General features: G+C 61.4%; 1 protein-coding gene across 1 annotated transcript; it reads left to right on the top strand.

The window, feature by feature from the left end:
- Positions 1–145: 145 nt before the first annotated feature.
- On the top strand, positions 146–23925 carry SH2D3C (SH2 domain containing 3C; the record flags this gene model as incomplete). The annotated part of the gene is made up of 12 exons (XM_084272667.1): positions 146–185; positions 2237–2885; positions 7416–7455; positions 17233–17361; positions 17612–18060; positions 19625–19749; positions 20087–20664; positions 20893–21008; positions 21183–21354; positions 22189–22300; positions 22973–23179; positions 23317–23925. 12 exons carry the CDS (start codon positions 146–148, stop codon positions 23490–23492), a joined length of 2793 nt encoding a protein of 930 aa, XP_084128793.1. The 3' UTR covers positions 23493–23925.
- Positions 23926–24465: the final 540 nt, after the last annotated feature.

The raw sequence follows: 24465 nt of genomic DNA, 5'->3' as shown, positions 1-24465 counted from the left end.
ACAGGGCCGGGGAGGAAACACCAAGCGAGCAATGAGCGGCGGCGGGGTAGCTGGGCGGGGAAGGGAAGGGGTGCAGCAAGGAGGAGCAGGCTTCATGCTCTACAGTTATCCCTCTCCATCCCCACAGCCTCCGAGCAGCACAGCCATGGCCGAGGGCCAGAAACGAGGTGGCTTCAAGAAGTTCAGTAAGTGGCCGTGGGACAGGGTGGGTGATGGGGTGCTCCCCTGAACAGCCTGGCAGGGAGTGGGGGGGGTGCATGACAGGGAACACGAGTGAGAGCATGAGTGTGAGCTTGAGTGTGGGCTCACACACCCCCAGGTCCCCACCGCCCGGGGACATTTGGAGCTGAGATGGGCTCTAGTCTCCTCAGGAAGCTCGTTGGGGTGAGGGACTTTGGGGGTTTCCATCCTCATGGCGGGGGCTGAGCCCAGGTGCTGTTGGCTCAGGAGCTGGGTCCTGGGACTGGGACCAGTCTGCTGCCACACAGTGCTGGGATGCACCCAGGAGGATGCTCAGTGGGGCTTGGGGGGTCTTCCCTCCCTAAATCACGCTCTCAGGGTGCCTAGCTACGGGTGCAAGCTGGTGTTGGGGGGTGAGAAGTGAACAGATTCCCCCCACCCCAGGGTGCTCCCACAACAGAGTGACGGGGGGGGGGGACACGGAGGAGCCAGGGTGGGAGCCTGAGAGCGGATTCCCACTGGCTGCTCTCAGAGGAAGCATCGGACTGAGCGCTGCTCTTTCTCACAGACCTCGGGTTTCCCCGAGAGCCCTGAGAGGCAGCTGCAGCGGCCTTCACCCTGCTTCCCAGCGCCGGGCTGCACGGGAGCCAGCCCTCGCTGCTGCTCTCTGCATTCCTGCCGCGATGCTGGCGCCAGAGGGGAACTGGTCCCTCCACTCTCCCGGGGGACCCTCCACTGACAAAACCCACGTCCCCATCCCAGCTGGGATTTTTTCCTTTGCTGCCGGGAGCTGGGAGATGGGGAAAGTCCCCAGCATTGCCTTTCCCACCTCACCACAGCCCTGGGAGCAGCCAGCAGTGGAGGATGGTTGGACTCGGGCGGGATGCTGAGCAGTTTTGCCCAGATGCCCAGCGTGGTTTTGCCTTTAACTGCGTCCAAGCTGTAAGGTTCCTGCCGTGCAGAAGGGCTTTTGGGCAGCTGCAGCCCCTTGCAGGGTGGCTCTTCGGTCTGTTTGGGTGAGGGGATGCTGTGTGTATCTCACGGATGATGGAGGGAAGTGTCAGCCCTTGGCTCCCTGGTGTACCACACCGCCATAGTGTGCCTCTTCCTCCCTCACAGACGCAAGGTGCCTGAAGGGGAAGAGGTTTTTGCAGGGCCCAGCAGTGGCTTAATCATTGCAAAAGCCTCAGAGGCACCCAGAGCAGCACCAGTAAGGAAAGGCTGCCCTGCAGAGCTGCACACACACCCTGCTTCACCCCAAGTCCCACCGCTGTCACGCTGGGACCGGCGCTGGGGTCGCACCGCAGCACCGCGTGGAGCTGAGCAGGGGCTGAGGTGTGAAAGGCAAAGCTGCTCGCTGGGGTTATAAATACTCGTGTGGCCAACGCTTCGCCTTCAGCTCTTCACGGGTGGCAGCTGGGAGCTGAGCGAGGGGCTCAGCTCAGCGAGGGGCTGAGCGAGGGGGGCCCATGGAAGTGAGGGGCCTGCGGCCACGCCAGCGCCGCCAGGCCCTGCACCCATCTTCAGTTCCTGCTCTGCTGGTGGCAGATGTGCACACGTGGGCATCCCCTGGGGAGATGCTGTTTGTCCTGTGCTGTCATCCTGGAGAGGGCAGGGGCTGCCCCGAGGCTACGGGGATGGGCACAGCCACCAGCCCTGCCCAAGGGCCCTGAAGGAAGCAGGTTGGTGGAGGGTGGCAGGAAGAGATATGAAATCTGTCATTGCCTGCTCACAGAGATGGGTGTTTCTCCACCTCCAGAGCTGCAGTGGGGAAATGCAGCTGCTAGGTTTGCACAGGGGACATTTGCTCCTTGAGGAACCGGGGCAGATCTCCTGGGCTCCTGGCAGAGACGTCCCAAACAGCATCACATACACCCCAGGCCAAGGGAACATCGTGCCAGGCTGGGACTGGAGATGTGGGCTGTCACAGGGCTGATATCAAGCTACGCAGCGACACACTGCCCTGTGCCACCCTAACACAGGAGCAGGGGTCCCGTGACCTCCCACCACCACACCATGCCGACAGTAACCCTGCACTCTCCTCTCTCCTTGCCAGAGTTTTTCAAGTTCAAAGGCCTTGGGACCCTGAGCACCATGCCCCGCTCCTTCAGCCTCCGTCGCCCTTCCCTGACCCCCATCTCTCCCAGGAGCCTGATGCAAGGTCTCCATCCTTCCAAAGGTTTCCTGGATGAGCCTTTCAACAGCACCCAGGATGATCTCAACACCATGCCCAAGAGTCCCGTCCCCTATGCCCGATCATCAGACATGTACAGCCACATGGGCACCATGCCCAGGCTGAACCTGGGCAAGGCAGGGAAGAACCTGGGCAAAGCCAAGAGTAACCAGAGCTGCCAGGAGAAATTAACCCCTAGCAACAAACCCCCCCAGACAGCCCCACTCCCCGACCCCAAGTCCCCTGAGAAGTCAAACATCCCTGACCTGGGCACAGACTCACCCTTGGCCACTGGGGAAGTGGAGCAGGAGGAGGAAGAGGTTCTCCAGGACACCCTGGGGGCAGCGACAGCTGGGATGGATCAGGAGCCAGTGGGAAATGTCTCCTGCCCGGAGAGGGAGGCACCAAGCTCCAGCCTGGCCCTAAACTGCAGCCAAACCCCAGGTCCCAACACAGCAGTGGGAGAGGAAACCACCAACACGGATCTGCTGGAAAACAAGCAGGAGCATCCTGACAAGAGCTCCCCAGACAGGTACAGACACACTGGGTTTGCTGGGACCTCCAGGGCAAGGGGAGGGGATTGGGACCCCATGGGGTCCCTGCGGTGCCCCCCCTCTCACCCCCGGTGCCGGCGGGATGCACCTGGCTAGCGGGACAGTACGGCCCGAGCGCTCTGCACTGCAGGCAGGTCAGTGGCTCCATGGGAGCGGGGTTTCCTGTGGGATATCTGCTCCCTCCCGTTTCCGGATGGGATGGAAACATCTCGCAGACCTGCACAGCCCCGGCGTCCCTTTGTCCTGCCGGCAGCTCCACTCCCCTGCCAGGGTGTGCTGGGGAGAGCTGAGACCTGCACCCTCCTGGTACAGGTCCACTCCTCACTCCTCACTCCACTTCTCACTCCTCTTTTCTACACCCTCCATCCTTCTTCTCCCCTTTAAGTGGTACAGGGGCAGTCCTCAAAGCCAGCCCCCTGAGCCCCATTTTCATCATTTTCCCATAAACACACACACACACTTCCCCCAGCACAAAACTCCCCTCTCCAGGCACAAAACCCACCCCCCAGGGCAATCTGGGGGCTCAGCAGCCCTCTCAGGTGAGGGTTGGATTTTTTTGGAGTGTTTTGATCTCAGAACCTACAACAGGGATTTTTAATCCCTTCTGCCCATCACCGGGGCATCTGGGCATGAGGGTCTACATGCACCCCCAGCCCAGCAGCGTGCACGGGACTGGGGGCATGGGTGGAGGCACTGAGCCCAAATTTCTCCCCAAAACAAGTTCCCATCGCACCACCCCTTCCCTGGCCTGAGTCCTCTCTCCACACCCATGCAGACCCCGACACCCCCTGTTCCCCCTGGGGCCGGTGGCTCCTGGCCCCAGTGCTGAGTGTTTGGGTGGCCCCAGGAATGGGGTGAGCAGGAGGAGGAGGAGGAGGAACAACAACAACTCATGTCGGCGGTGGGAGCCGGGCTGTGCTGGCCACACATTCCTGCCGGCCGTAAAGGGAGGGCCGGAGGAGGGCTGGGACTGGGACGGGAAGGAGGAGGATCCGCCTTGCGCGCCCCAAACTCCCAGCGCTCGGAGCAGAACAAGGCAGGAGAGCGCCCGGCAGAGCTTCCCCCCCCGTCCCGCAGCCGAGGCGCTCGCCGGATCGCGCAGGGCCGATGACAGCGGTGGGCAGGAGGTTCCCCACCCTGGCACAGGGCAGGTAAGGGGGTCCCGTCTCCCCGGCTGCCCCTCAGACTCCAGCACAGCGGAGGGAATGGGGAAGGAGAGGCTGGGAAGGGGCTTTGCATGGGGCGGGTACAAAGGTTCAGGGCGGGTGATGCTGGAGCTGCCCCTCGGCTTCTGAGGCCCCTGGCCCGTGGCTGCATTTGCTCAGGGAAGGAGCGAGCACGTCGGCTGCAGCTGCCGAAACCACAGGCAGACGGGACCCAGCGCCGGGGGAGAGCGGCTCAGGGGCTGCAGCCAGTTTGGGGTGGCTCAGGGGGCTGGAGTCTTGGGGGACAGTGGTGCTGCCACGTCCTCTGGCAAGTGCAGAGCCCCAGCAGTGGCCAAGGGTCCCTGTGGAGGGTAAGCAGGACTCGCACAAACCCTCTGTCCCCCAGGAATGACTTTGGTCCCAGGCCAGCGTGGCTGGGAGCCAAGCAGCAGGGGGATGTCTGCGGGTCACCTGGTGTTTTGGTTTTGGAAAGTGGGGATTCAGTTCCCTAAAAGTCGAGGGCCACATCCTCTTTTGCCTCATCTGGGGCTGCTCTGCTAATAGGTGTGGCCATGCTGTTTGCCAGGGAAACTGAGGCACAAGAGTGACTGAGCAGGACTTTGTACTGGGGCATTTCTGCCCCTAAAAGCCCTGCTTTTGAGCCCCTTGTTCAGGGCCGTCCCCACAGCTGGGTCCTGCCTTGGGACGGGCGGAAGCGGGACCGGGATAGTGCCGCGCCCCAGCCCTTCCTCCTGCACAGGAACATCCCAGGGGATGGGGACAGTCTGTTCCCGCTACGCCATGGCAGGGGCCAGGACCAGCTGCCCAGAACAGGGCACGCCCATGCAGAGGGACCAAAACTTGCAAGGGGGGGTGAATGAGCATGGCCCTGGGGCACCTTTTCACTTGCCCCCCTTCCCTGGAGCATCCCTGAGGCAGGACAGGCTGAGGATGGCCAGGCACCGGAGTGCTTTCCCAGGGATGCTCTCAGCAGGATCAGGCTCTCTCGGGGCAGAATCCTGCTGCCATGGGACAGGGAGCAGCACCCAGCCCATGGTGATGCTCAGAGCGAGATGGTGGCTGTGGCTCCGGCAGGGACACGGTGACTAAGGGGAGATTACACACAGGCAGGTCGCGGAGCGGACGTGACTCGACTTCCCTCCACATGAGGCTGTGCACGGGGAACGGGAAGTGCCATTTCCCGCAGGGCGCTGGCAGAGCGCTGCCCCCAGCCGCCGGCAGAGCCCTCTGCCAGCCAAAACTGCTCTGCAGAGGGGGGGAAACTGAGGCACGAGGTGCTCAACCTCATGGTTCCACGGCGCTCAAGGGTTGCCTTGAGGCGCAGCCTGTCCTGAAGATGAGCTGGGCTGCAAACAAAGGCTGGACCCACACGATCACCCCAGACCATCCCCAGCAGCCAGCCCAGAGCTTGATGCGTTTCCAAATCACTGCAATACCTTCCTGAGCCCAAAAGCAGGAGCCGCCCTGCCGAAACAACCCCGCTCCCTGGGTGCCACCGCAGCAGTTCCTGGTCCCAGCAGCTCAGCCACAGCCATCCTCCAAAAGCAGCCCTGGAATTTTTCCCAGGCGTTCGGCTGCCCCCAAAAAATGCCGTTTCCTCCAGGAATGCGCAGAACCAGGGGGGCTGCGGCACCCGGCCTTCCCTCCCCCCCTCACTCCCCCAACCCCAGCTGCTGCCCATCCCCTGCACAGAGGCCTCCCCTGCCCAGGCTCTGGAAGCATCTCCCAGCTGCTCCCATGCTCCCGATTTCCTGCCCGGAGGCCCCCCGTCCTCCTGCCGGTTTTTCTCACGGCTCTCGCAGCACCAGGCAGCTCTGTGCGGCCGTGTGAAAGGCAAACAGCATGGAGAGGCAGTGCAGGGGCTGGAAGGCAGCCCGCAGCTGCCCCGGGGAGTCTGTGTCCATCCCCCATCCCAAAGCATCCTCTTCTTTTTTTCACACCCCCCCCCCCCCAAAAAAAAAAGTTTGGGCTTGATTTCCAGCACCCTTGACCCTTCTGAGTGAGAGATGGGGGATGTGGTTGGAGGGGTTGGGGGGGTTGTGTGGTGCAGGGTGGACACCCCAAGGGGCTCTTGCCCCACTGTAATGTTGTGGGGGGTGTCCAGTGGGGCCACATCCAGCAGCAGTCACCCCTGCCATCCCCACTTCCCTTTGGGAAGCTCTTTTCTGAGCCACCAGGCACCGTCCCCAACCTGGAGGGAGCCCACAGAGGAGGAATTTGGCTCCCCAGGGATACAGCTGGTGTGACTCCCAGGAGGGGGTTTGTATGCAGGACCCCCAGCAGCTCCCGGTACCAGGTTGGTGTCCGGCCATGGCTGTAGGAACTGGGTGGAGCAAGGTGGGAAAAGACACCCCCAGATTTGGCTATTTCTTGGTTGGAGCTGCCATCCCAGGGCCCTGCACTCAGGCAGGTGACCTCAACAAGCTGTAGGATGTTTGTGCTGAAGCTTGGCACTGGGGAGGTGACAGGTACTGGCTTCTGGTTAAAGATGTCTGGATTTTTGTGTAGTACTCTGAAAAGTGAGACCTCCAGGTAGCACATCTCAGCTGAAGCAGTTAGAGCCTCTCTCCCTTTGAACTCTCTGTTATTCCCCTTGGACTCATCCATAGAGACGCTTACCTTGACCTACAAGAGCAGAAAAAGCAGTGGCAGAGTTACTGTGAGCTCAGGAAAGAGCAGGAGCCACCTGTGTCCCCCTGTGAAATGATGGCAAAGAAGCTGCCGGATCAGCTGTGTCTCGGGATTATCGGGCTGGTTGTCAGTAGGGTTGAGAGTGAACAACTCACCATGGGGAACAGGACTTTCTGCTGCCTGTATGCTGGGAGGGCAAACCTGGCAGTCTCAGCCAGGACATCGCAGTTGTCCCACTGCTTCAGTAGGAGTCTGGGTTCTGTGGGGTCATATGAGGTCGGAGTGAAACAGTCAGGAACACTTGTCCATGCCGCACGTCCCAGTGGCTCTGGCAGGGAACAGAGCCCCTCACCTTGGCACCTTGGCATGTACTCCCCGGCACCGTGTCCTGCAGGGACCCCAGCCTGGCCACTGTGTCTCCCCAGCTCAGCTCACACAGTCCCAAGCCGCTTTGGGGAAGAGATCCTCTAAAAGGGCCTCATTCTTCCTGATCGCCTTAGGCAGGCTAAGCCCTGCACCGAGAGCGGGCACGGGACGGGCAGGAACAGTGCTGGGACCCTGGGAACCCCTCCCAAAACCACAGCCATGCTTTTGACCCAGCAACAAGGGCACAGGTCCCCACTCCCCTGGCTGTGCCACCTCCACCTTGACCTGACTGCCAGGACTTGCTGCGCTTTACTTAGATATCGTTGTTTTCCGCTTTCCTTTTAGCCACCACGATGGGCTGGAGTCCGGCAGTGAATACGTGAAGGTAAGGTGCCAAGCGCGATCGCGGCACGCTCGGGCCAGGTGGCAGCAGTGGAGGGGGGGTGACGGCCCCAGTGGGGTGCTCAGCTCTGCCACCCCCATCCCACTGCCTCCTCCAGGCTCTCTCTTTGGCCCTGGGAAAAAAATTCCTGCCAGGAACAGTGAGGCCACAGGAGTCAGAGACACAAACCCGACATGGTCCCCCCCCGCAACGCTACTCCCACGCACAGGAGCTGCCTGTGTTTCGTGCTCCCCATCCCTCGCGAACGCCACGGACGCAGGGGCAGCCTCCTCCCTCTGCCCCCACGTAAAGGCACGGAAGGGTCTGAGCCACTTTCGTGGCTGTCACATGAAAAGTCCGTGTAAATCTCTCCAAATCTCTTGCTTATCCTCCAGCAAACTATTAACATTCCTGAGGACTCTTCATGTCTGGCCAGAAATTCATTAGCGAGGCGCCTGGCTCCGGAGGAGAGCGGGCCCTTTCGCAGGAGGCTGCTAAGCACGATGGGAGCCAGGCAGGCGCAGAGGAACGGTGGCAGGGATGCTGTGTGGTTTGGGGAATGGAGCTCTAGAAATCTGCCTGGGTGGTCACAGCCACACGATGTGGTCTTTGGGGAGCTTGTTCGAGAAGGGCCGGAGCCTCCCGGGTCTGGTTGCCTGATGGGGATGTAATGCCGCTGGGCAGAGGTGGTTGTTGAGGTCACTCAAGTCCAGCTTGGGTGGTGAAACGGGTACAGAGCCCTGGGACTGCCAGAGCAGGAGCTTTTGGGGTTGGAGGTGGGAAATGTGCTCCGATGGGAGCGATGAGGCTCTGATGTGAGTTGATGAGGCTCTGACTGGGCTTTGTGGGTAGAGCCCTGCTGTGGGAACCCTCAGGGTGTGAAGGACACACATCCTGGGCTGAGGGGCCAAGCTGGATGGTTTGGGGTGTCCTCCCTTGCTTTAACAGTGGGCACATCCCAGAGACAGGAGCGTTTTATGGCTTGCGAGTTACTAGCTGAAACGAGAGGTGTGGGAATGGCTTTGCCTTCAGGATTGTATTCATTTTGGTGAGCTGGGAGAATTCCCTGCTCTCCAGCAGATCCCAGACCTGAGCTGCCTGGCCTTTATTTCTCACTCATCGCCACGGTGCCCAGACACAGCCCGTGGGCTGTGATTTATACTCGGCTTTCCTTCGGTCACGGAAGCGAGTGACGGCTGCAGTGACAGCAGCTATTTTAGTCAAATGAATAATTACCTGGGGTGGGAGCGCCTGGGATGGTGGGGGCACTGGGGCTGATTGCAGCTGCTGTGCCTGGCTGGGAGCCCACATCCCCAAGTGCTCAGCACCCAGCAGAGTTTGGCCCCAGTGCCTGCGGGGATCCGGGTGGGAAGGCGGCTGCTGTGCCTGGGATCCCTCAGAAGCAAGAAGGGACAGGGCTGGGACCCGCCACTGGAACAGGTCCATGTTTTGTGGGTGGGAGTTGGGCATGAGGGAACAGCACTGCGGGGGAGAGAGGAGGAGAGTTGTGAAGAAAGAAGCTGGTGAAGGACAGAGTCAGGAGTAGGGGAAGGCTCTCTTTCATGAGCAAGGGCTCGCAGGCAGGTCTGTGTGCAGATGTGTACAGAGGAACCAGCAAACATCAATCCTTGAGCTTCAGCAACTAACTGGCCAGGGCCAGCTCTCCTATCACCAAGCCTGCCATGAGTAGAGGTAGAACAAGGAGCCAGGGAGGGTCAGAAAGCTGGGATCAATAAGCCCTTGGTAATTAACATGCTTTAATGATAGCCTGAGGGTTGGGGTTCCCAAGCTGCTGGGCACTGTTTGCTTACAACCCAGCCAGCTGCGTTTAGTCCTTGTGCAGGTGAGGGAACTGCAGAGTGGCCTAACCCTTTGGGAGAGCAGCTGATGAAGCTGCCGTGTGTCCCCGTGAGGGATTGGTAGGGGGCTTTCAGCATCCCCCTGCAGAGGAGCAGCACGGGCACAGCCAGGGCGCATCGCCCCGCAGCCCCCAACAAGGCTTCCGCTCGCTCCCTCAGCGAAAGCCCGTCGCGGGGGAGAGAGAAACCTTGGCAGGAGGATGATTCACCATCGGATCCTTTCGGAGTGGCGTCTCCCTGTGCGCTGCCATCTGCTCTGTCCCTCAGCCCCATGCGAGAGGAGAGGAGGAGTGCCGGCGCTTCCTGCCCATCCTAGCCAGGCACAGGCACCCATGGGACCCATGAGCACCCACCACTCATCGTTCCCCGCCTGCAAGCAGCCCCTCTCCTCCCGCTCCCATCCTCCCAGCTCCATTCTCCCCAGGAAAACCAAGGGCAGAGCACGGCCCGGCAAAGCGCCTCCGAGCTCTCTTTGTTCTGCGCGGAGGAGCTGCTCGGGGGACCTGTATCTCATCAGCCCTCTCTGCTGCCTCCCTGCCTGGGGATGTGAGGGGCTCGGTTGAATTAATTAGCAGGGAGGCTGCAGGGTTCTGCTCTCGGTGGCAGCAGGAACGCTTGTCCGAGCTCGCAGCATCCACCTGGGCAAGCACAGGGGTCTTTGGGCCAGGACACGCTTTGTAGATGGGGGTGTAAAGCTCCTCCATTCCCAAAGCATGGCCAAATCCGTGGCATGTCCGTGCAGGACAGACCTGGAGGGAGAGCAGCTGGGTGCAGCGAGCGGGTGCAGAGCTCACTGTGGGGTGCTGGGGAGCCCCTGCCTGTCCCCAGGTGCGGGGCAGGGCATCCCGAGTGGGTTCAGGCAGGAATTTTGAGGGGGTTTCACGAGTCCGGGCTGGAGTGGTGCTCTGAGTCATCAGCACTGACTCGCACATCCCATATGTGAAACCGTGGCCTTAATTAAACTGAAGCGGAGCCTTAATTAAACGCAACTCAGAGACGGCCTACGCGGGAAGCAGGCGGCTGGCTCCACGCCACGTGAGGCAGGGACCGGTGTGTGTCCCCAGGAAGGCGTCACCGTGGCGCGGGTGAAGGTTGATGGGGTGGGTGAGAGGCTCTCCCTGACCCCTCTGTGTCACTGGGGAGAGCAGGTAGACTTGGGGTGCCGGGTCCCCTCAGGGGTGCCAGTTCCCTCGGAGGAGCCGGCATCTCTCCACACACAGGCAGGAGGGGGTGCCGGTTCCCCCAGGGGTGCTGGTTCCCCCTGAGCAGCCCGCAGCCCTCAGAGGAACCAGTTCCTCTCCGGGCACAGGCAGCCGGGGTGCCGGATCCCTTCAGGGGTGCCGGGTCCCCTCAAGGTGCGGGCAGCCGGGGAGCCAGCAACCCTCGATGGGGGCGTGTGGGGGGGTGTATGTGTGCCTGACCCCCTCAGAAGAGCTGTTTTCCCCCGGGATTACCGGTTCCCTTCGCGACGCGGCAGCGCCGGGTGTACCGGTTCCCCCCGGGTTCCGCGGCGGAGCGGAGCGGGCGGGTGCGGGCGGCCCCTCGGGGCGGGCCGGGGCGGGCCCGGGGCGGAGCTGCCGAGCCGGTACCGCCCCCTCCTCCTCCCGTTGCCGACAAGGGATGAGGTAATCGGGAAAGCGGCTGAAATTGAAGCCCGGCGGCGGCGGCGGTAGCGGCGGTACAGCCCGGGCCGGGGCAGCCCCGGCCGGGCGCGCCGTGCCGCGCCATGACGGAGCGGTGCAGCCTGTGGAGCGCCCTGTCAGCGGCCGCCTGCTGCTTCTACCGTGGGTCCTTCATGCAGGTCCAGGTGAGACCCGGGGCTGGCGGGGGGAGCCCGGGGCCGGCTGCCCCGCGATGGGCGCAGAGACCCGGCGGGTGCCGCCGCGCCGTTCCGTGCGCCCGCACGCGTGGGGAAGGGGACAAGGTTGGGGGGGGGGGAGGTTGTACAGCGGGATGGGGAGAGCGCCGGGGGCACGGATTGACCCCCGGCCCTGCACCCGTTGTGAGTGAGGCAGCTCCGGAGCTGGGGAGAGGATGCGAGGGGATGGGGAGGGGGCTGGCATCCCCTGGGAGCCTCGCAGGCCCCCAGCACGGAGCTGGCAGGGGTGGGCATGGGCAGCGTGCCTGCCCGCGTTTGTCAAGGAGGTAGCGAGCGTGAGATGCACCGAGCACCAGGTCGGGGGGTACAGCTCAGCCCCCTCTGCAGCCAGGGCCACAGAGCCAAAAACTGCCAGACACCCCCCCCAAAGCAGCACTGTGAGAGGCAGCCCAAGACTCCAAAAGGCGCACGCACCTGCAGCAGACCTGGTGAAGGGGAAGCATTTAGCACACCCCACACACACCCCCAAAAAAGATGTCATGAGCTGGGAGCATCACTGAGCACGGAGGAGAGACCAAGCCCAGGTGAACGCGCGGCTCCTTGGCCTGGGTCTCCGCATGTGCTGCACTGCTCAGGTCTGACTGGTGGGAGAAAGCTGGGATCCATCTGTCACCTGTCCTGGGGCACTTCCAGCACCACCACTGTCTGGGCACAAGTCTAGGCGTCCTATTTTTGGACTCTGGCATTTGCACAGGAGGGGCAGGGCGCTAGGAATCGGTTCCCTCGTTTACCAAGTTACAGAGCAAAGGTGTTTGAGCCAAGCACGGTCTGAAGCACGAGCTGTGGCATACTGCAAGTTCGGAGGGAGCCGGCAGCCAAGCGAGCTGGCAGCCTCATCCAGTGCTCCTGCTGAGTGAGGTAGGTGCTGAGCTTTAGAGATTATGCTGGGTAAGACAGAGCCCAGAAGCAGCATTTCAAGTCTTGTCATGACTGCGGCTGATCTCGGTGCAAAGCCAGGGATGCTGATTGCTAGCGGGGGCGAAGAGGGAAAAGCAGAAGAGCTTCTCCTGTTCGTCCAAAGGCCACTGAGCAACACAGGGGAGGAGGAGGGGGGGACATGTCCTAGTGCAGCAGCCCTCAGCCGCACATCGCAGCGGGTGGTGGGTGCTTTCAGCAAGCTGCTGCCAGAACAAGGGAGAGACAGGTGGGAGTCTGGCTTTCACGCAGGGATGCGAGAGGGGATGGAGGGCACTCCATCCCAACCCCAAGAAAGAGTTAAAAGTGAAGCCCTAAGGGCTCACCTGGCCCCTGCCAGATCTTTCACCATCTATTTGTGTCCAAGCGTGCCCAGCAAACACACACTGAAGTCCCCATGAATGACTGGAGCGCTTCCAGCTGACAGCCGCATCCCTGCTCACCGCCAATGGCAGTGCACCCAGCCTGGGAAGCACTGACATCATTTCTGGCCAATAGCAGCTCCGAAAAGGGATGCAGCAGCAGCCGCTGCTGCCGTCTTGGAGTGAGATAAGTAATATATAGATGGATGGAAATGTGTGTGTACACACACCCCGTCACTGCGCTGGAGACCCACTCCCCCAGGGCAAGCAGTGGCAGCACGCTCCATCACCACACAACCTGGGGCACTTGTCCTACCTTAGAGCACTCAGATGTTCCCAGCCATTGCCCCCAGCTGCACTGCACCCCACCCCACCAGCCAGCCAGAATTGCCCCAGAGCTGCCACAAAGGAGCCCAGCCAAGGGGAGAAGAGACCCTGTGGAGAGCCAGGACCAGTCCCAGGAAGGCCTTCAAGTGCCAGAACAAAGATCTTGAGTCAAGGTCTGCTTTCAGTGGAGACTAATGGAGATGTGGCGTACCCAAGGGACGCCTTCAGTCACCCATGGGGTGGACAGATGGGCTGGTGCCTTTTCAGAGGCCATTCAGATGCCCAGAATCATCATGAGATAGGACAGAGGAACAAATGATTTCCATGTGGATGTCAAGATCAATAGGACAGGCTGGCTCACGGCAGGGCATGCAGACTGAGAGCAAGCCCGTAACAACCTGAGGGATGCTTGTGGTGGGATTTTTCTTGTAGCGATGGTAGGGGATGGACCAACTTTTCTCAGGTGGTACCTGGCAGCTGGACTGGTGAGCACAGCAGTCCTGCACTGGGAAGATGCATGGAGGGACAGGTTCCTGAGTGTGCAGGGTGCTGTCACTCAGGAAGGATGCTTGCCCTGATTCTGGGGCTTTCCCCAGGTACTTGCTCCAAACAGCTTGGTACTCGCATTTCCTCCTAGTCCTGCTTCCCAGGCCCCACATCTGCTCTGGCAGCCAGAGCAAGGGGTTGGGATTTCCCTGCAAGGGTCCCAGCCCAGGGCGGGCAGCAGCAAACAGGAGGGAAAGCAGATGCGTTTTGTGCCCTGAGGTTAGTCAGATGCTATCAGCAGAGGTGAGTAGACCTTGCTCTTCAAGCTGACTTCATCCCCAGCTGTGACTCCTCCAGATCTGGGAGGGGAAAGCAGGAAAACAGCCTGCAAATCACTCCCGTTTCATAAGATTACCTTTGCAAGCAGAGAAAGCCAAGCGCTGGCCTTTGAAGCTCTCTACACCAGGCAGAGCAGCAGCTGCTGGTTTACATGGACCAGAGTTGTCAGCATCCTCTGTCCCCCCCAGCTCTTGCCCTTTTTCCCCTCAACTGGGACCAGTGGCATTTCTTCCTCCAAGAAAGCAACAAGAAGAGTTGGAGAAGGGAAGTGGATGGAGAGCCCCAGGAATCCAGCACCAGAGGATTCCCCATCCCCAGGACCGCAAAACAGCCCATCAGGGTGCTGAGCATGATGGAGGAGCTCTCCTTTCTCCAAGCCAAGCCAGCTTGGCTGCTGGTTGGGATTCCTCAAACAGAGCTTGGCTTCATCTCTGGCAGCTCTGAGCTGGTTTGTCTGGTGTGGCTGGTTTGGAGAACCGCTCTAATCCCCATTTCTTCCTGCTCAGCTGGAAGAGGCTCTGAGGCTCCTCCACACAGGACACCAGCACCGAGGGGTTGAGCTAGGTGCCAATGAGAGTCAAAGCTTTCCCCCACACCCCCATCCCACTAGCATGCAGGACCTCACACTGGGCTGTACATCTCTTGCTGTCCTCTTGGCGCAGCCGAGATGGGCCAAGCAGCGAGTGCCCTGCTCCGCGCGGCGCTCAGACATCCGCTCACAGGCTCCCGACAGCGCTGGGCTGGCCTGGCTGCCGTGCCAGGCCTTGCCAGCACCCGGCCAGCTGGCACCGGCGAGCCGGCCTCCTCCGAGACACGCTACCCAGCGGGGCAGAGGGAAGGCAGTGGCTGCTGAAGGGCTCGGGGGCTGGAAGGAGCGTGTCCCTCTGCGGCACGGGGGTCTCGGCACCCAGGGTTTGCAGCGAGCGCACGGAGAAGCGAGCAGCAGGTTGACTTCAGAGGCAAGGAGCATGTGTTGGAGGAGTGGGGGAGACTGACAGTGAAGACTGCTCACATCTTACCAAGGAAAAGGGGTCCCCAGCATCAGTCTCCTGTTCCCTCCCTGGCTATTGTAGCCACTCTGAGCCATAGCTGTTTGGTGGCTGGGCAAGTCAGATGGAATCTTGTTGCCCAGCTGAGGAGCCAAAGGGAAAGGGGCAGTCCCTCCCCATGGCTGGAGAAGGTGGCTCAGGGCACCCTCCGCTCACAACCGGCCTTCCTCCCCCATCTGCCAAACCTCCCTTACCTCTCCCAAACCTCCCCTTAGCTTAGCACCTGGCTCCTGGCACGCGTGCCAGCCGGCTGCTGCCCAAATCCAGGCTTGGAGACGCCGGGCACTGCTCAGCTGGGTTGGCGTTTGTTATCCTGTGCATTTGCATGAGGAGGATTTGGGGGAAAACCCAGATGTACACCACCGAGCAGAACAGGCACTAATCCCTGCTCCAGGGGTGGCAAGGAGTGGGGGATGTGCTGGCTCCAAACCGCTCCTGGCTCAACCCTGACAGCTTTAGCCAGCTGGTTACCTGCAGCAGGCTGAGGGCACGCTGCAGCTCCTCAGGGGGCAGCTCCTGCTATGCCAGGTGCCAAGCTCCTGCACAGACAGGAGAGGCTCCCGGGGGGAGTCTCCCTGCCCCAGGGGTTTGGGGTGAGCAGTGCCACAGGGAGGGTGCAGTGGCCAAGGGTCCCCCAGTGACGCTCATCCCAACCAGGCCTGCTCCGTGGCAGCGGATGGGTTGTCATGGAAACGGCATCTGCTCGGCCTCAGCCCCCCGGGAGGCAACCGGACCTCGGCAGCGTCCGCCGGCTCCCATTTATTTTTAATCGGGTTCAGCGGCGCTGAGTGGCTTTGTCTCCTCAGGGGCCCCAGAGCAGCAGCAAGCACTCGGCTCCCCACAGCCCTTGGTCAGGAGGGGACAACCCACACAGCCCCTTGGCCAGGTCTCCAGAGCTTCAGCCAGTGGGACCCTCTCACAGGGAGGGGAAACGTGGCAGGATGAGCGCGGCTGAGTTCAGGCTGTGCCACTTTCCCGGGCTGCTTCCACTGTCCCTGTGCCTTTTGACTCAATAGGAGTTGGGAAGAGAGGAACAGGGGCAGGTCCAGGCTGGTGAGGGCAAGCCCTGGAGAGCATGGTCCATCAAACAGGCTCTGAGCAGCTTGCTTCCACCTCCCCAGGCTGGAGCAGGGTCCCTGGGGCAGCCTCACTGCCTGGCTTGGCTGATGAATACAACTACCAGAGGGGATGGAGCAGCTCCCCCAGGGAAGTGTGGGGGGAAATGGGGTCAGGCTCCTGCTGAGGGAACCCAGAGGAGTCCCAGGAGCACCCCCAAGAGTGGTTGGTACAAGGCAGGAGAGCAACATGATGCTCTACATTTTCCCCTGCTCACAACAGCCAGAGGAGCAGGAGGAATTGATATGGGACGCAGAGGACGAGGTGCTGGGCAAAGGGGCATCTCCCAGGCGAGTCCCCATGTGTTGGGATGGGGCTGCAGTCCCTGATGCTCTGGGGAAGCAGCTGCTGTGTGGGGCCAGCTACCAGCACCAGCCTGCTTCTCTGACAGTGCCAGGGCCCTGTCAGCAGAGTGCTGAGCCCGTGCCTGTTGGAGATCCCAACAGCATCCTGCCCTAACAAGCCATAGCACCAAGGAGCCGGGCCAGCCTGCTGTGCCTCCCCACGCTGGCACTGCCAGCCCAGGGAGCCCCCTGCTCACCAGAGCAATGGAACGGGACACCCCAATAGCCCCTCGGCCACAGAGTGACACAGGTGTCCCCCCAGCAGGACAGCACGGGCGCATGGGACACGTGTGGGCATCATGGCAGGGCCCATCCCACTCACTGGGGAACTGGCCTTGTACAGGGAGCGTGCAGGAGCCCCAGGCCCGTGCGGGAGCCCCAGGCCCGTGCTCACTCCCCACACACACACCGGCTCCGCTGTGCCGGTAGCTCGGCATCCTCAGCTGCCCTCTGAGAACAAGGGCAGGGAGCAGGGCCAGGCCAGCTGATGGGAGATGTGACACCATCCCTTATCTCTCTGGGGGGAAGGGAGGGGGTGAACTGCATCCTCCAGGCTCAGGTGCAGGGTGCCTGTAAAAGCTGATCTCAGGCAGTTCCCTTCCCATTTGCCATTACCATTCATACCAGCGGCAGGCTGAGCACAGCGAGTTAACCCTTTGCAGGAGGCACCACAGTAGATGGTTCAAGGAGGAGAAATAATGCAGGTTTCCTCCTGGAAAAGTGCTTCAGACAGTGGCTCAGGCCTGGAGATGTTTGAGAGGGAGCTGGGGCAGGTTTTCTCCTGCCCAGCCATGCTCAGTTCTGAGCTGGGGCTGAGGGATTGCACATGGGGATGGTGTGGTCAGGCAGGATGGGGAGGTGCCACCAGATGTGGTGGTGGCAAGACCAAGTATCAACAAGCACGTTACCCTAGCCACATCCTCTGCTGTGAGCAGTGACTGTCACACACAGCTCAGAGTCACCTGACCCCTGCAACCTGCCTGCTCCCAGCATCACCAGTGCAGTCCTCACACAGGGACCCTGCCAGCCCACCCCAGGGTCAGCCCTCCCCTCCCCAGGCCCTGCATTGCTGCACTGGCTGACACTCTCTCCTCCCCTGTACAGTTCTCCAAGGAGAAATACATCCTCGACTCATCACCGGAGAAACTTCACAAGGAGCTGGAAGAGGAGCTGAAGCTGAGCAGCACCGACCTTCGCAGCCACGGCTGGTATCACGGCCGTATCCCCAGGGAGGTGAGGAGGGGAAGGTGGGTGGCTCTGGGCACCTTTTGCTTGGGCTGCTCAGGGAGAGCTCCCTGAGGCTGTGTGGAACCACCAGCCTCTCCCCCAGGGAGGCCTCTGGATAAAGGCTTCGTTAGCCCCGAGCTGCCCGGTTTTGCCATGGGAAATGCCCTCCTGCGGCTCCGAACAGAACACCCCCCCCCATTCCCCCCCAGCTCACCCAGCACCACCTTCCCTGAGCCGCTGCCCTGTCCCCTGCCAGGTGTCAGAGAGCCTCGTGCAGAGAAACGGCGACTTCCTCATCCGCGACTCGCTCACCAGCCTGGGCGACTACGTGCTGACGTGCCGCTGGCGAAACGAGCCCCTCCACTTCAAGATCAACAAGGTGACGGTCAAGTCGAGCGAGGGCCAGACCCGTGTCCAGTACCTCTTTGAGCAGGAGAGTTTCGACAACGTCCCCGCCCTCGTCCGCTTCTACGTGGGCAACCGCAAGGCCATCTCGGAGCAGAGCGGAGCCATCATCTACTGCCCCATCAACCGCACCTTCCCCCTGCGCTACCTGGAAGCCAGCTATGGGCTGGCCAACGGCAAGCACGGGGCACCTCACAGCCCCGCCAGCCAGAAAGGGGGGCACATCAAGAGGAGGAGCATCACCATGACGGATGGCCTGACGGCGGACAAGATCACCAGGGCCGAGGGGTGCCCCACCAGGTGAGCGCACACACACACACACAGACACACACAGACACAGACACACACAGACACACACACACACACACGGTCTCAGCCCGGTTCAAGAGGCAGGGACACGCTTGGTCCCTGCTTCCCAAGCACAGGGCAGGGGTTTGGGCTTGGGGAGGGATGCTTTTCCCACTCAGGTGTGGAGAGAGGCCAGCAAAGGCATGAGGGGAGGAACTGGGACCCAGCTGGAACTGGGGGTTTCTCCTAGGCTGGCTGCCAACCACAACAGACGCCCAGCGAGCAGACATGACTTTAGCATCACAGGCCAGAAGCCAGAGAGTGTTTTACAATCACCCAGTCCAGGAGTACCAGCGTGTCAGGGCCTGTCAGAGCCAGGGAGCTCCAGGCAGAGGCAAGGGGAGATCCAGTTCCAGCCACCAAGGCAGCATTTCCTGGTTTGTTTTTGAAAAGCCCTTTTAGTTTTAGGGCCCTTCCCATTCAGATGGAGCATTTGCAAGGAGTTACCAAGCGGAGTTGGAAGCCTGATGGGCAGGAGGAGACCCGTGGAGCTGTGCTGAGCCCCCGATGATGGGCTCTGCCTGGCTGGTTGGCTCATGGTATCCTCAGAGCAGTTGGGCTTCTCTGGAGGTGGAGAAGGAGATTTCCTTTGCCTGCTCACTTTCAGCAGCCCCCAGCTGCCTGGAGCCTGGCAGGGAAGGCTGAGCCACACATAAAGCCTCAGCTGAGGGGAACCCATCCACTCCTGCCTCCCCAGTGGGATGCAGCGTGCCATCAAACATCAACCCAAGCTGCTTTTGTCACCACCCCAACCTTCTCAGCCCAGGGGCAGGGTGAAAACATCCCAGCAGAAAACAGGCAACAGTTACAGCAGGGAAAAGGAAAACACTCCAGCTTCCAGGAGAGCATATGTGTTTCCAGAAGAAGAGCCCAGACCCATCAGTCTTTCCTCACTGCTCATGTTTTCCCAAACCCCTTATCATCACCACCACCACTCCCCCATCCTCCCCCCACCCCAGAGGCACAGCACTCAAGAGCAAACACATCACACAGCCCAGCCCTCACTCGTGGCAGGGAGAGGGGTGAGTTACCTGCCACACCCCCCCACATTCAGCACCCCCCAGCCACACAGCACCCACATCAGGCCACAACCACAGCCCCACCAGCACAAGACCCCACTTGCTCCACAGCTCCTCAACCACATAGGCTGCAGCTCTCCAGCCCAGGCACTTCCACACCTCCATCAGGCACCTGCCTGGCTCTGAGCCTGCCTTCCAGGCACTTTCCACCTCTCCTAAACTTCAGGTTAGAGCAACAACTCATGTAACCATCCCAGGACAGGTCTCAGGTGGAAACAGAGCAACACACCCAGCACCAGACATCACCCTGCAGTACACCACTAGAAAACCACCCCTCACGCATAACTTCTTTGCCAGGACCACCTCCCCACAGCATCCTGAGGCAGAGCCCATCCCTACCTCAACACCAAGACCCCCATCTCCCTTGTCCCAGCCCCTCTGCCCTTGCCTGGGCCCTGTCTGCAGGGACTAACCTGCCCCCTCTGCCCCCTCCCCAGCGTGTCCCTGCCCCACCACAGAGACATCATTCGCAACTGTGCCGTCAGCGTGGACCAGATCCAAGACCTGCACTCCCCCATGTCCCCCATCTCTGAGAACCCAGCGTCACCCGCCTACAGCACAGGTAAGCGTCACCTCTCCCATCCCAGTGGGGATGGGGGTCAGGCCGGGCTTGGCACGGGTGCGATGCAGGGGCCTGGGGAGGGGGATGTAGCTGGAAAGCCCCTGCATCGCTCCCTGGGAGTGAAACCCACCTGGCTCTGGCCAGCAGAGGAAACTCTGCTGATGGAGGGCTCGAGCTGGGGATGGGACCTCATCACGCAGCTGTCCTGGGACTGACTGAACCCAGGGGGGCAGGAGCCCTTTCCCTGAGCTCCGTGTCCCCAGGCTGCTGCATCCCCCATCCCTCCGGTGTGCGTATCTCCAGGTTCTAACAACAAGGTCTCTCCTGTTCCCTACAGTCACACGGCTAAAGCCACATGCCTGCCAAGCAGCTGGGATTGCCCCGGCCTCTCCCGTCATAAGAAGGTCCAGCGAGCCCCAGCTGTGTGCAGGGAACAACAGCAAACCCCTGCCAGACCCTGCCCACAGCACCCACTCAACTCCCTGCCACGGGTACGCCCGTGCCTCCCCCTCTCCCTCTGTGAACAGCTACAGCGACCCGGACACGGGGCATTACTGCCAGCTCCACCCCACCTCGCCCATCAGCAGAGACCGGCCAGCTCATGACACCAAGCAGCTGCCAACAAAGAGCTACGTGGAGAGGCTAAAGGTGGAGGAAGGACAGAGAGTGACTCTGGAGAACGGCTCTGGGGAAGCAGAGGCAGGGCACAGGCTGAAAGGGGAGCTGGACTTCATTGGCTTTGTGCCCCCCACCATGGAGACAACCTCCTCCTTCAACCCCGCAGCCTTCCACTCCCTGCTCATCCCCCTGGAGAACAAACCCCTGGAGATGGCTGTGCTCAAAAAGGTCAAAGAGCTGCTGGCAGAGGTGGATGTGAAGACCCTGGCCAAACATATCACCAAAGTGGACTGCCTGGTACGGCCAGGGCTGGGTGGGAGGAACAGGCACCGCTGCCCTCTGACCGAGCCTGGTTGGCAGGGAATCAGAGCACCCCCAAACACTGGGGCACCTCAAGCATTTGGGCATCCCTGCCAGGCTGTATCAGCCAGGGCAGAGGCTGGGCTGGGGCTAGAAGCTGCCTGAGGCCACTTCAGCCTCTCCTCGAGTAACGAAGGTCTAACCAGCTCTCCCCTTTCTTGCCAGGTCGCCCGGATATCGGGTGTGACAGTGGAGATGCAGCGGCTCATGGGGGTGAGCTCGGGCATGGAACTGCTCACCCTGCCCCACGGCCACCAGCTCCGCCTTGACCTGCTGGAACGGTACGGCCACGGCAGAGGCGAACCCACCGGGCTCCCCTGCACAGCACAGCCTGGCAGCCTCGGGTACCCCCAGCTTGGCACAGGGATGCCAGTGGCACCTTCGGGGGTGGAGGAGCCCCAGGAGCATCCCCAGCCCCTGTCACGCTGACTCCATTCTGCATCTGTCCCATGCAGGTTCCACACCATGTCCATCATGATCGCTGTGGACATCCTGGGCTGCACGGGCAGCACGGAGGAGAGGGCAGCCCTGCTCCACAAGACCATCCAGCTGGCTGCTGAGCTGAAGAGCACCATGGGGAACATGTTCAGTTTTGCAGCCGTGATGAACGCCCTGGAAATGACACAGGTACCAGGGATGCTCCTTTTGTCTTCCTGACCTGGGCTCAGCCCTCTCACCCAAAACGCAGCCTTACTGGTGTCCTGTAGGCTCAGACACCCATTGGGGTGGGAGAAGGGGGAGGGAATGCCCCCCCCCCCCCCAGGGAGAAGCATGGGGCTGCATCCGTTGGGGTGTAAGCAGTGAAGGGGAAGAGCTGTCCCCTCTGCAGAGCAGACAGCCCCATCCCGCCGGGATCTCATTGTTTTTTGGTGGTTGGGCTTTTTGTTTTGTGCTGGGCTGTGTTCCTGGGAGGAAATGAATCTGCCCTCCGGTACAATACGGATCAGTCTCAAGGCTGTGGCAACAGTGTCTCTGGGCCACGCTGCTCCCTTTGGAAGATGAAAGGAGATTAAAATTCAATTTTAAATCAAGCCCAGCTGGGAAGTCTCGCTTCCTGCCTGCACAAAGGAGGTGGAACGGCTGCCCCCTCCCTGTGTCTCATCTTCAGGGCCACTGCGACGCGGGGAAGCTGCTGTCCTGGGGCACAGGGAGGGGGGGAGAAAGCCTGAACCCAGCCTCAGTGCCAGGGATGTGCCTCTGTCCCTGAGCGCTGGTGGAGGAGGCTGTGTTGGGGAGGAGGTGGCTGTTTTGGGGAGCAGCAGGCACCACTGTGTGCAAGGCTGGGGGCTGTGGTTCTGGGGCTAGGCTGTGCCCCCCGGGGAGCACGGAGAGCCTCCAGCACCCTCCATCTGCCCCATCCACTTTCTGCAAGGCTGGGGGCTGTGGCTCTGGGGCTAGGCTGTGCCCCCCAGGGAGTTCAGAGAGCCCCCAGCACCCTCCATCCACCCCATCTGCTTTCAGATCTCCCGGCTGGAGCAGACCTGGATGGTGTTGCGGCAGCGGCACACGGAGGGGGCGATCCTCTACGAGAAGAAGCTCAAGCCCTTCCTGAAGAGCCTGAATGAAGGGAAAGGTAAACAGGAGCAGCTCCCCCTTCTTTTGCCTGCCTGCTCCTCCCTGCTTCGCCCAGGCACAGCCTCGCTGGAGGGGGATGCGTTCAAGAGCTCTGACCCTCTCCCAGCCGGTGCCAGACGCTTCCCCTCTGGCTGCCGACCCGCCCCAGCACCCAGCAGGGCCCATTTGGCCTCGGCTGCCTCTTCCTTCCCAAGGAAGCATTTCATAACTAAATAAAACCAGCAGCTGGGCACAAAACCAACTCGGCTGAGCCAAAGCCTCGTCGCACGGCGGTGCGTGCCAAGCTGAGGGGACACGGCGGCCAGTTGGGGAAGATGAAGAGCCATGTGTCTCCAACGCTCTCCAGAGTTCTGGGCTCTGCAATCCTGCTCCCCCATGGTGGCAGCCCCAGGAAACGTGATTGCAGCCAGAGCGGGGAAAGCCCTGTTCCCCTCCCAGTGCAACCAGAAAGCCCAGTTGGGGAGGAGCTGGTGTTGAAGGAGGTGATGGCCCCGGGGCACAGATATTGCAAAGCCACAGCAGCTGCTGTGGTACAGCTGAGGCTTAAAGCCTCTCCCAGGAGCGTGGTGGCAGCCCCAGCTTTGCAGGGCTGTGGCTATGGGGCGTAGATGGGGAGGGGGACTCAGTGGCAGGGGGCTGCATGAGGTCCTCAGGGTGTATCTTTCTGCAGAAGGGCCACCACTGTCCAACACCACCTTTCCCCACGTCATGCCCCTCGTGACTCTCCTGGAGCGAGATGACGCTCTCACAGACCACCCGGAGCCCTGGGAGATCAGCGACAACAGTGTGGAGGTGGTGATGGCTCACCTGGAGGCAGCACGGATGGTAGCCCACCACGGGGGGCTGTACCACACCAATGCTGAGGTGAAGCTGCAGGGTAAGTGATGGGGATGGCAGAGTCCCTTTCCCTCCACCCCATTCCCAGCTGGTTCAGCTCCCACCAAGCACCAGAACCCACGGGAGGAGGGTCCCTGTCCATCCCCAGGGGACTGACTCACTGTCCCTTCCCTGCAGGTTTCCAGGGCAGAGCAGAACTGCTGGAGGTCTTCAGCACCGAGTTCCAGCTGCGATTGCTCTGGGGCAGCCGCGGGGCCGAGAGCAGCCAGGCTGAGCGCTACGAGAAGTTCGACAAGGTCCTCACTGCCTTGTCACACAAGCTGGAACCTGCAATGCGCTTCAGTGAGCTGTAACCCCCCACTAGGGCTGGAGTTCCCAGCTCCCAGCCTATTCCTGCCAGTGACTACTGGGCAAGGGATGGGGCCAGGCACCCAGCACCAGGAGGAGAGCTGGCCCCAAAAAGGCACTGGGCACAGATCAGCAATTCCGGGACTCAGAAGAGGAAAACCTGCTGCCTCCCATGGGCATCCACCACCCAGCCAGGCCAAAGCCCATGACTACAAGGTGACCTTCGCCTTGCCCTGTGGTTTTGTTTCTTTTCCATCTCCATCTTGCCCCTGGCTCCTGCTTGTAGATACGTTTCCAGGCTCTCGGCTCGCTGGACAGACTGGTGAAGGATGGCTCCTGTTGTAAATAATGAGGCTCGTCTGTTTCATCCTGTAAATACGTGTACATATCTCATGGGTTTGGTTCTTATATACAATAAACTTTTATGCTGTTCCTCAAGAGCAGCCCCACGCCGCCGGGTGCCGTTCAAACCAAGCGCTGGTGCCCCCCGGGGGTGAGCGCAGGCTGGGAGCGGGTGGGAATCACGGCGCCGAGCCCAGCCCCGCCCGGCCCCCGGCGGCGCAGGGACAGCCCTTGGCCGAGGAAGGGCTGTGTGGCGGCCCTGACACCCCCACAGCCCCCTGCAAGGGGAGAACGGGGTCCCTGGGGCCCGAACCGGCCCAGCCGCGCCGCGGGATCGGCGCCGGGCGGGGCTCGGAGCCGGGCGGGGCTCGGAGCCATGTGCGCAGCCCACGCCCCTTCTCGTGGCCCCGCCCCTTCGTGTAGCCCCGCCCCGTCCCATACCCCGCGCTCTTTCCAGTGGCTCCGCCCCTGCCTGTAGCCCCGCCCCTTCCCAACGCCCTCGCCCTATCCGTGCCCCCGCCTTCTTCCCTGGCTCCGCCCCAACACACAGCCCGCCCCTTCTCATTGGACTAGTCCTTCTCGTAGCCCCGCCCTCTCCCGTGGCCCCGCCACCGCGGGGCACGCCGGGAGCTGTAG

The sequence above is a fragment of the Gallinula chloropus genome (assembly GCF_964237585.1).
Source record: "Gallinula chloropus genome assembly, chromosome: 18".
Taxonomy (NCBI): Eukaryota; Metazoa; Chordata; class Aves; order Gruiformes; family Rallidae; genus Gallinula; species Gallinula chloropus.
The sequence above is the reverse complement of the archived record's forward strand: the minus strand, read 5'-3'. Positions and strand labels throughout refer to the sequence as shown.